The sequence below is a fragment of the Paramacrobiotus metropolitanus genome, unplaced genomic scaffold (genome assembly GCF_019649055.1).
Source record: "Paramacrobiotus metropolitanus isolate TYO unplaced genomic scaffold, Prichtersi_v1.0 Parri_scaffold0000073, whole genome shotgun sequence".
Taxonomy (NCBI): domain Eukaryota; kingdom Metazoa; phylum Tardigrada; class Eutardigrada; order Parachela; family Macrobiotidae; genus Paramacrobiotus; species Paramacrobiotus metropolitanus.
In genome coordinates this window covers 325,614-335,650 of record NW_026570293.1, presented here as the reverse complement: position 1 = coordinate 335,650, position 10,037 = coordinate 325,614, and the positions used below count along the sequence as shown (strand labels likewise).

General features: G+C 44.3%; 2 protein-coding genes across 3 annotated transcripts; one reads left to right on the top strand and one right to left on the bottom strand.

The window, feature by feature from the left end:
• The first annotated feature begins 228 nt into the window (after nt 1-228).
• Nucleotides 229-3,674, top strand: LOC129594986 (PR domain zinc finger protein 10-like). Of its 2 annotated transcripts, XM_055491870.1 has the most exons (4): nt 229-406; nt 1,378-1,934; nt 2,181-2,429; nt 2,823-3,288. In XM_055491870.1, exons 1-4 carry the CDS (start codon nt 361-363, stop codon nt 3,162-3,164), a joined length of 1,194 nt encoding a protein of 397 aa, XP_055347845.1. In that variant the 5' UTR covers nt 229-360; the 3' UTR covers nt 3,165-3,288. The 2 variants fall into 2 exon arrangements, with proteins under 2 accessions (XP_055347845.1, XP_055347846.1); XM_055491871.1 differs by lacking the exons at nt 229-406; nt 1,378-1,934 and having other exon boundaries at nt 2,318-2,429; nt 2,823-3,674.
• Nucleotides 3,675-3,806: 132 nt separating this feature from the next.
• LOC129594992 (uncharacterized) lies at nt 3,807-7,982 on the bottom strand. The gene is made up of 4 exons (XM_055491887.1): nt 7,696-7,982; nt 7,225-7,484; nt 4,366-4,545; nt 3,807-4,305 (listed from the first exon to the last, which is right to left on the bottom strand). Exons 2-4 carry the CDS (start codon nt 7,451-7,453, stop codon nt 4,133-4,135), a joined length of 582 nt encoding a protein of 193 aa, XP_055347862.1. The 5' UTR covers nt 7,454-7,484; nt 7,696-7,982; the 3' UTR covers nt 3,807-4,132.
• Between the last annotated feature and the right edge of the window lie 2,055 nt (nt 7,983-10,037).

Below are 10,037 nucleotides of genomic sequence, written 5' to 3'. Positions count from 1 at the left end.
AACATCTCCTGACCGATGCGGAAAAGCCTTTGGAGTGTCCAACGTGCCATAAGAAATTCTCGTCTAACCCGCCCTATGTGCGGCATCTCAAGGCAAGTACAAAATTTAAAATAGCTGGTGAATGGAACTACAAAATTTATTAGAAAAGTGTGATTAAATGTAAGAAGTTTGAAATATTTAACGAAATCTTCTGGTCGAAGGATTTCTCTGAACAGGTCGCCGTACGGTGGCTGCTTTACTGAGCGGAGTGGTCAGTACGGTGGTGACTACAGCCCCAAGCGCCTCCGGGGGAAGGTTCGCTGTTTGGAGTTAGACAAGGAGAGTGTCAAAAGGTACCTGCAGCGCACTGGACATCCATTGATGACTTTAAAGGGAGCTTGGCAGCTCAAACGCAGTATGAACGAAGGTATACTTTACTTTGATTACCCTACATTGAGAAAGGTCATTAAATTGCTCCAAGCTGAATTACGTTCGGCGTAGTGCGCGCCTCAATAAATTAAAAATATTTAAAGTAATGTCAGAGCAGAAGGCTCTGCCCTCAGGACAGCCGCTCCATCCGCCGCCTACCTGGTTGTCTCAAGCTCAAGCACAAATATCTTGATCTCAGCCAACAACGGCGATGGCACAGTGGCTGTGCTACGTGGATCACACACTCAATAGCCAGCGGTTCGATTCCGCGCCGTCGCCATTTTTCAGAATTTCCTCAACAGGAAGTTCTTTCATCTGGCCGCCCTCCTCGCGGAGATACCCACGGACAGCCGTCTTTATGGCAGCCTCTGACTTATCAGATGGCGCTGGCTAAGCGCGCATCCTCCATCGACAGCGGAACAAAGCAAACCCGGATGAAGGCTTTAATGCCGAAATCTGACACACACACCGCGCCTTGCGCGCCAGCCAAAAACCAACTGGCCAAAAACGGATCCTGCAGCCAGCACAGCTGTGTTGCAGGCCGTCAAAAGCATGCGAATGCCCAGACAGGAAAAAACCCAAAACCAGCCAATGACAGAAGGGCTGAATCATAAGCCCGCCTTGACAGTAAAGTTTCTAAAATATATCTGAACAAATAATAATACAAAATAAACAGTAAATGCAACCGAAGAAATAAGGCCTTACGGCGTGATAACGCTAAACGCGGTGTTGGATGTTTTGGTATTATTGGTAATACTGTACAGATACTTACTAAATTTTAAAGCAGTAGTGTCTGGTTATAGCCGTGGAAATTTTTAGTCTAATTATACATATTGAGTAATCGAATGGATTATTCTGAATAAAGGGTCATAAATAAATCATTAAAGATATTAAAGAAATTGTAAATCAGCCATTAATTAATTTTTTAATAAGACAAATAAGAGCGCTATGTTATTACTTATTTTTCAGAATATCCAACACAGAGCGCGACAGACTCGGACACTCTCGCCCCACCTCTTCCCGGCAGCGCCAAAGAATCATCTGACGAACCGTTATTATCAGTGCCGGCGGAAAATCTGGATGAGGCCCTTGATTTCCTGACGAGAAAGGCGTTGCAGATCCGTGTCTGGCCGCCTGTTAATGCTTCACACGGGCACTTTCCATGCACCGCCGGATGCCCAATCAATTTCCGGCTGAAAATCACTCATGACATTCACCACCTGCGGCATCGCACCGACGGAATTCTCCCGACAACGAGTGGACAGCGGATTGTGTGCCCCGAGTGCGACCACCAAGCGGAAGATTGGCCGGCACTGATTGATCACGTGGATGCGGAGCATTATTCCCTGTCGGACGAACAACCGGAAAAAATGCAGAAAAAGGCTAACGAGAAGACTAAACGTTACCGCGGTACCGATCGTGCGTGCAGAACCTGTAAAATGCAGTTCGCGACATGTGCGGTGCAGCAGGTGCATGCGTTGCAGCATCGCGCAGACTTTGGTACTTTCGATAAAGAGACCGCAGAGGTTAGTATTATTATAGTGTTATTGCTACATTATCCAAATCATAAATGTATAATATCCAAATCGAGACCTTTTACCAGGGTATTAGGAAGTTTTTTGGGTGAATTTAGAAATATTTTATACGCCTTTTGGTCTGATTTTGAGATAAAAGTCACCTGCCGAATCTGCGGTATACAATCCTAAAGCCAGACGTACTACCACCAGGCTATGGGCAGATTATATGGGGAATTATTATTTATCCAACTACAGGTGCAGCAGTGTCCACTTTGTACCTTCTCCACGGGGAACGTCCGGACACTGGTAGAGCACGTGGATAACTGTCACGCACGGAAAGATCTGCACGTCTGTCCGCGATGTCAACGCTCCTTCGTGACGTTCCAACGACTGGAACGGCACATTCAGCAGATTCATCTGTTGGATGATGCCGAGAAGCCGTATGAGTGCCCCACGTGCCACCGGAAGTTCACCGGCAATACTTATTACGTCCGTCATATGAGGGTATGACTTGGGAAATTTTCTAATAACTAAACGAATTACCATGATAACCACCCGGCAACTGTATAAACATGGTGTATCTGGACAAAATTAGCGTCTTAGTGCACCAACAGAAGGCTGTTAACTATCCAATCCGTTGTAGCTTTGCATGAAAACTTGAAAAGAGATTGATTCATTGCACTGTATACAGCTGATTGTGGCTGTGACTATGTGTTTACTATGTGGCTTACTGGCTTTTACCGCAAAGTTTCAAGAAGATCGGATAATAACCAGATTAATGCATGAATAAACGTACTAGCAGCAATAACAGTAATTTTATTAACATTTACATATGTGCATCAAAGCGTGCAAAACTACACTCAAGCATATTTGATCACTGGTGCCGGTTTATTGCAGACGCACCATGGCAATACCGTCAAATGCCTGTATGCGAGGAGACATTTCCCACCACCGTACCACTGTACAATCATTTCAAGCAGTCGCACTCGGTGGACGGGATGCTGCTGTGCACGCTGTGTGATAAAAAATTCCCGGCCACCTGCAAATACAGCTTCCGAAACTTCCGGCACCATCTGCGCCGCATGCACCGCGATATCGGCCAGTTCCCGTGCGACATCTGCGGGAAAGTCTTCAAGCAGAAGCATGGAATGCAGAAACACCGGGAATTCGTGCACAAGGCGACTAGGGATATGGTCTGTGAATGCGGGAAGAGTTTCTTCTCTCGTCGCCATTTACTGAATCACAAAGAGCGCGTGCATGCGGAAGGGAAGGTGGATCTTCGGAAAAACCCGGGTGCCGGGGAGAAGAAACAGGCTGTGACGAAAGACTACGTTCCCCCGCAGAAAACGAAGCACTACACCGAGTTCCCGTACCAGTGCGAGGAGTGTCAGCAGGGATTCGTTCGCCGCGGGATGTTCGCCTACCATCTGACCGTTCGCCACCCCGAGCGGTCGCTGGACGCCGAGCCGCAGCTGGCACTGTCCAGTACCGTCGTACAAGACAGTCTGCACTGAATTCCTCCTAAATTGTTAACAATGTAGATGTTTGTAGGTTGTTTCTCGGTGGCTTTGATTTCTTGTTATTATTGTACTTCCATTGGTCGTTTACAGCATTACTTGGTTGTTTTTGGTAGTTTCTTCCTGTATATGGATTTTTGTTAAAAGTTTATGTAACGGCTGTTTACATATTGTTTACGGTTTTTCCCAGCTGGTTTTTCTTCCGGTCTGTTGGTAAACATTACAGCGCAATTCGCCTGGTGTATGCAGTATGGAGCTTCAAAAAACGCACTTCAAAAATCCGAATTACTTTAAACAATTTTCGAACTAGAAAGATTTACGTTGGCATTTAAACACTGAAGAAATCACCGAGCCACGTTAAAAATTTTAGACTTAGCTTTACTTTCGGTCAATTCATGAGAAGTTATTATTATACTTATTATGATGCCACAAGAATAGATAGGTGTACCCGACTTTGGGTCCGTCGAAGAAATTGTAGCAGAAATGTAAAACTGTACGATTTTAGCAGAAACCATAACGTGCTGAAAAGATCAATGGATTACAAATATGGGAAACATGGGAAAATCAGCATTTGTTGATTTCTTTGGCATGATATGTTCACAACTTATTGAGGCGGCATATAAGTACAGGTCTCGGTGTTTTGTCCCGTATTGGGTGGCTGCCACTGCAGTACGGCAGCGCATATGCCTGCTAACTGTAAGATGGCGGGGTGTTTTGGTAAGACAGCAACCGCTGATACGGTGCATACGCGGCTCGCAGGCGACGTCGGCGCCGAAAATAGTGGTTCACACCAAGGATAATACAAATAAAACCTGCGACTCCCGCAAGGACTCCGATAACCTTGCCAACGGAGACAGTCTTGGCTGCAATACGCCAATGAATTAACATTGACATGAGGTCGGTTAATCAGATCGAGCACGTACTGTACTGAGTAGTTGGGCCACAGATTGCATCGCGCGCGTTTGCCGGATTCGGGAAAGGAGTGTCAGTGTAGCTAGACGGACAGTTGCAGCGATCCGTCTCGTAATCGTGGTCACATATATAGTCACTATTAACGTAACCGCGCAGGGCGCTGCAGTAGGTGTTCCCGGGATTGGAAGAACCTAAAATGCAGTGAAATCTAATCTTCATTTCCCTCTTGATAACATTATGCATTATAAATTACTTAATTACATACTTAATCAAAACGCGGTGCCCTTTGCGTTAATCACAATTTTTCAAAACATTTTATGTTTGATTGGTGAAGTATAAAGTATCACAACGATAAAATTATTTAAAGGTAACGAACGCGATAAAGGTACTTGATCAAAATTACAATAAATACAACGACATACGCGATATTAGACGAAATGTGTACGGTACCAGATGGAATTGTATGGAACAAAAGACTTGTATGTTTCGGATGAGTGGAACATACAATGTGCCATGTGATACACGCGTGCAATTAAGGACAATAAGCTTCCGTTATTATTGTTATTATGTATGCATGGCCGACCGGAAGAGCTACTTTCGGCTCCGACTGATATCTCTTATCAGTGACATTTTTACATTTTTCTTCACATACTCTGTAGCTGGTGTTATGAGGACACTCAGGACAGATTATGCTCGACAAACACAGCAATTAATGTGAGCTGACAAAAGTGGCCGCAGATCCATTAACTGATAAATATAGAAAGGAATCGCGGCATCCATTCTGGGAACGGCACCAGCCTCGGCTAATTCTAGATAAAATGATTTTGCAATTTGGCTGCCTGTTTCCGCTGTTTGTTAATTTGATGCTGTGCGATGTAATTCTAATCTGAAATGTTGGGCTGATAGCCTAGAGTCAGTGGAATAAAGACAGGTAGTAAAGAATCACTGTTTACAAAGGTGTGATGCATGCGGTAATTACAGCATATCTCGACACCGTTTCATCAACGGCCATAAAACCTGCCATATCGACACCGGTCATAAAACCTGATAACGTAGCGCACAATTATTATAACTATTACCAGATTATTATTATATTATTACTAGAACGTCAGCTATTGCTTTATCATGATTAACAACTATCACATAACGCACGTATTAAGATGAAAAACGTAAAAATCTTGCACGAAAATGACGTAATTTATATCGGCATATACAGCTGTTTGAAGTCCGATTACGACAAAAACATTTCCACGACAATTTTGCTTTTTTTTGGGACAAAACAAACACTGCTTTAGGGGGTTTCCATACATTTCACGTATGAGTAAACTTGAAAAAATGAACTATAATCTATCTATATAAAAGAATAAGAAGGTGCACGAAATCTGCGTGTGTCAGGGTCTAAGTCATAGACACGTTCAACCAAACTTGAATGTCTATGTACCGTTCGATAGCCCTGAATGTGTAGATTTGTACAAAGTTATCAGATTCCAGAAAAACGTAAACAGTTTTGAGAAAAAATTAAAACTCTAACATGGAAAGTCTACGGGGCGTCAAAAACCAGTTAGCAGAGCGCAGCTAAGTAAATATGTAGCTGCCACCTTGCGCAGGTTGTGGGGTCTACTGATTTTACCGTATTAAACTGCGAAGAAGTACTTACTTACGGCTGCAGCTTGCAACACCTTATCCGGTTTGTACGTAGTCGAGTTCGTTCAAATTGCGTTTAAATTGTTGAAGGTAAAATGCACACCTTTAAACTTTAAAGTTTGTCCAGTTGTGATTTCTACAGATTATTTAAAACGTACTGTAAAAAAACTACACATAGTAATCTGACTGCTATTCCAGTTATGAAATTTGTGCAGTTGCTGCTGCTGGGCTGCGAAGTTTCGCAATATCTGTGGAAATTGCTACAAGCAAAAACTGAAAAAAACCGGGAAATTTTTGTGTTTGTTATGCTCAGTTTTTGTAAACGTGAAAACTTCTTGTGAGCTTTGCCGCCGTTCGGGTTTCAAACCTCATGTTACCAAATTTGATAGTTTCACAGGCACTCAGGCAGGTGACACCGGTCGACACGACACAAGCGGTTTGCGTGGCACAGTAATAGACAAATTCCGAATTCACACGAACTAATAATACACAGCAATCCCAAAATTGGCGAAAGTCGAAAATTAGATTTGCTTTTAGAATTCCTCTGAATTTCGGAAATTATTCCCAATTCTACGTCCAGAAATTCACTGCGCGACAACATAATGGTATTTTGTCCGACTGTTTAAAGTATCTAGCAGCATACATATTTCGGACATTTACGAAACATATACTTTCGAAATATCTTAAAAAATGAAAGTGAATGTAAAGTACAGAAATATTTTAAACAAGTGTGGTTAATGCAAATGCAAATATCAGGCGAAGGGAATTTTGTCTTGGACCGTTGGGCAACCAGTACCGCAATGAACGGAAGGAAAAGTAGTACGAGTACCGAATTCGAAAGTTTCAAACTTTTTTGTGTACAGAAAGAGTACGATTGAAGGGCAATGAGAAGTGGTGAACGGAGTGGTCAAATTATTAATTAGTTTTCAAATGTTTTAAACGGTGCAATCGCGCAAGTATTTTTGGTTGTTTGGCTGGCTGTTCATTATCACGACTGCAGATAAGTACGTAATTTTTACTATCGTGCCATTTATAATAACGAAAATAAGTACAGTATTGTACGAGTAGGTCTCCATAGTTCGTGCAGTTATCAACCACTAATTTACTTCGCGCAATTTGCGCGGGGTCCACTAGTTCTTATAATATTATCTGTATTTTTGTAATTAACGGGGGTACGCAATGGAAATTGAACTGTGCCATGTTTGTTATCTCCGCTTGCTGCTTACCTTCGACAACAACAAAGTCAATCAGCACTTCGTGCAAGAGCACGGACCCCTGCCCCTGTCGGAGATACTGAAGGGAGAACGATGGCTGGTGAGTGTAGTACGACAGCAGCTGGGCAACGGACGTCGGATTGCTCAGCGCTGATTGGTACCCCCTCATGCTTTTGACCAGTCTGCGGCTGCCATACTGTTCTTCGTAGATCTCCAGGGTGTCTGGGTATGGTGGACGCATTGAGTTAGGACCGGAGCCTAGATCAAACCTCCTGCCCAAATAAAATAAAGGTTAAGAAAAGTGTGCCGGAACATACTACCAAATTCATTTATAGATAGATGTTCAAGAATTATTCGCGCAAAAAAAAAACGCTTTCGCGCAGCCCAACACTTTGTCGTGTATAAGCGTTCACGCCGATTAAGGCTCCATGAACTATCTTTACTCTTCCACGCCTGTAAATGTCAGTCGGTAGGCACTCGTACTCTCAAACTGTAACAGAAGAACTATGGTAGAGAAATGACGAACGATCCAGGAACACAAGAATTCAGGAATCCCTCAGGAACGAGCTAATCACAACTTCCGGTCGCGAGTCCTGCGAGGATTGGCAAGAGCTAGGACGATTGTGTCACGAGCAAACCTGTATTCTATGCAATAATCCGGGAACGATCATGTACATCAGAAGGAACAAGTATTGCTGTCTCTTTATCCAATTCACACCACAGTTCACAACGCTAGGAAATTGTCATTAGGAAGCAGTCTCAGAAGTGAAACTCAGACTACTGATTCCGATATTAGGCATCACAAGAACTTATATAGACTTCGCGTTATGACATCACATACATCGCTAGTAAAAGAGAACAGCAAATCACAGAAGAGATTGACTAGATTATCCGTTTGTGTTGCAGGTGGAAGGCGGACAGTCAGCATCCGTACGTACTCCGGCGTGTGATCCTATTCCCACACGTCACCCCCACGAACGAAGCTTGGCCGTGCCAATATAAACAATCCATCCCGCAACATCCCAGTGCGATTGTGCACTTCCATCGCTCCTGATCCCGATCCACCGCACAATCCACGCGTCCATCCGATGCCCAATGTGACTGTACGCTGCGATTCCCAGAGAGTTAGTGTGTGGAATCCTTGGCGAAGAGGCATCCGGAAGTCCACGGGTTGAGCAGGGCGGAGGTCCAAGGATCCAGGAAGGCGAACTATGAATTACTTATACTGTGCCGTTTTAGTTAACTGGTGATTGTATGTACAGGAGACGGCATAAAGCTTTATTAGCTGTGACATTGAAAGCTTAAAGTTGAATATGGCTTGTTGAGTGATCGAACTACTATGCATTGAACGTACGAACGAAGCTGAACGGAGCAATAAATTATCCGACTGGTATTCTTACGAATTCTCCAATCCAGATTGCATCAGAATAACAAGGTCAACAACAACAAACAAGGAGATGGCAAAAGACCATGAGCGCAAATTACAAACAAGCCGGTGCAAAATGGCAACTAGTAAAAAGCAGGAACAAGAGAAAAATTCGCACGGCTACAGTGCATCAAAATGATTCACAAAACAACACGGTAAGCAGTAATACGGGTGAGATCAAGGAAAACAAAAGATCAAGGGCAAAGGTGAGTCAAGGTTACTTGCCAGCACTGGGAGCCAATGAAAACAAACCAGTAATACCAGAGCCAGACGCAGCGGCATCCAAACGACGAGACACTTCCGCAGCCATCTGTCGTCGGCGATCAGCATCCAATTCACGCGGCTGCTGCTGGGCCAAATAAGCAGGCACAAAATTATGCTCAGCTGATCCAACAGGACCGGAAGGTGCGGACGGCGCACGAGGGCGATCAGCCGGAGAGCGGTCGCGGGCATCGCGGACAATCGGCACTTCAGCTAACGGCAACACATTTGGTGGCAAACCCGGAAATTCAGCGTTCTGCGGGGCCTGCTGCTGCACAGGTGGAATGACTGCCGGAGGGACAACATTCAAGGCTGCCGGGCCATGTAAACCGACAGCAGGGTTGACAGCATCGGGCTGACCTGGAACCACAGCTCCGCCGACTTGGCCCTGATTCGGTGCATTCGCCGCTTGGTTTCCCGGGTCATCAACCTCCATGTTTGCGGCGGGAGCTTCCACTGGTGCAGCTGGGTGAGGAGCTCCATCAGGTATTTCAATAACCTCCGGTGCGCCCAGATGTCTCCCATTACGACGCCAGTTATCGTTTCCGCGACGGAGATTATTGTCTCCAGAATTCCGATGATTTCCTCTGCCGTACGGACGAAAGTTGCCACGGAAAGCACCACGGGCTCCACCCCTTCCTCGGTGATTATAACCGGCATTGTACTGCTGCTGCTGGTTGGAAGACGAATGAAAAATGGCGTCTACCAATTTATCGAAAGCACGGTTAGGATCAATAGGCGGCATGCCCAAATTAACGAAAACGAATGACCTTTAACGCTAAAGTGTAAAGAGAAAAGCGTCAAAATCACACTTCGCAAGAGAACGTAAATTCTAATACGCTACTGTGCCGAAACGAAAAATCCACAATGCCGATTTCTGCACGCCACTCGCAAGTGATTTTATACGCGTTTGCTAGAGCGAAATTTTAAAGTGCGGCAGATTCCATACAGGTAAGCAAAACAACCAATCAGCGCTTCGCGCTATATCCTTTAATTCAACTTAATCATCCGATCAGATCTATCCAGGTACAACAGAAGATTCAGCGCTATCTACAGCGCAGATACAAATACTAACGACCAGTTCATTGACTCAAAAAGCGCATAAAATCGAAAAATAAAAATTGGATAAAAATAAACG

Excerpts from the sequence above, each read along its gene's own strand:
- LOC129594986 (XM_055491870.1), top strand. The coding sequence starts at position 361 with ATGACTTTAAAGGGAGCTTGGCAGCTCAAACGCAGTATGAACGAAG. Across the intron at positions 407-1,377 it reads CAAACGCAGTATGAACGAAG|AATATCCAACACAGAGCGCG; the intron begins GTATACTTTACT and ends CTTATTTTTCAG. Across the intron at positions 1,935-2,180 it reads TCGATAAAGAGACCGCAGAG|GTGCAGCAGTGTCCACTTTG; the intron begins GTTAGTATTATT and ends ATCCAACTACAG.
- LOC129594992 (XM_055491887.1), bottom strand. The coding sequence starts at position 7,453 with ATGCGTCCACCATACCCAGACACCCTGGAGATCTACGAAGAACAGTAT. Across the intron at positions 4,546-7,224 it reads TGACTTTGTTGTTGTCGAAG|GTTCTTCCAATCCCGGGAAC; the intron begins GTAAGCAGCAAG and ends ACTGCATTTTAG. Across the intron at positions 4,306-4,365 it reads TGGCCCAACTACTCAGTACA|CCAAGACTGTCTCCGTTGGC; the intron begins GTACGTGCTCGA and ends GGCGTATTGCAG.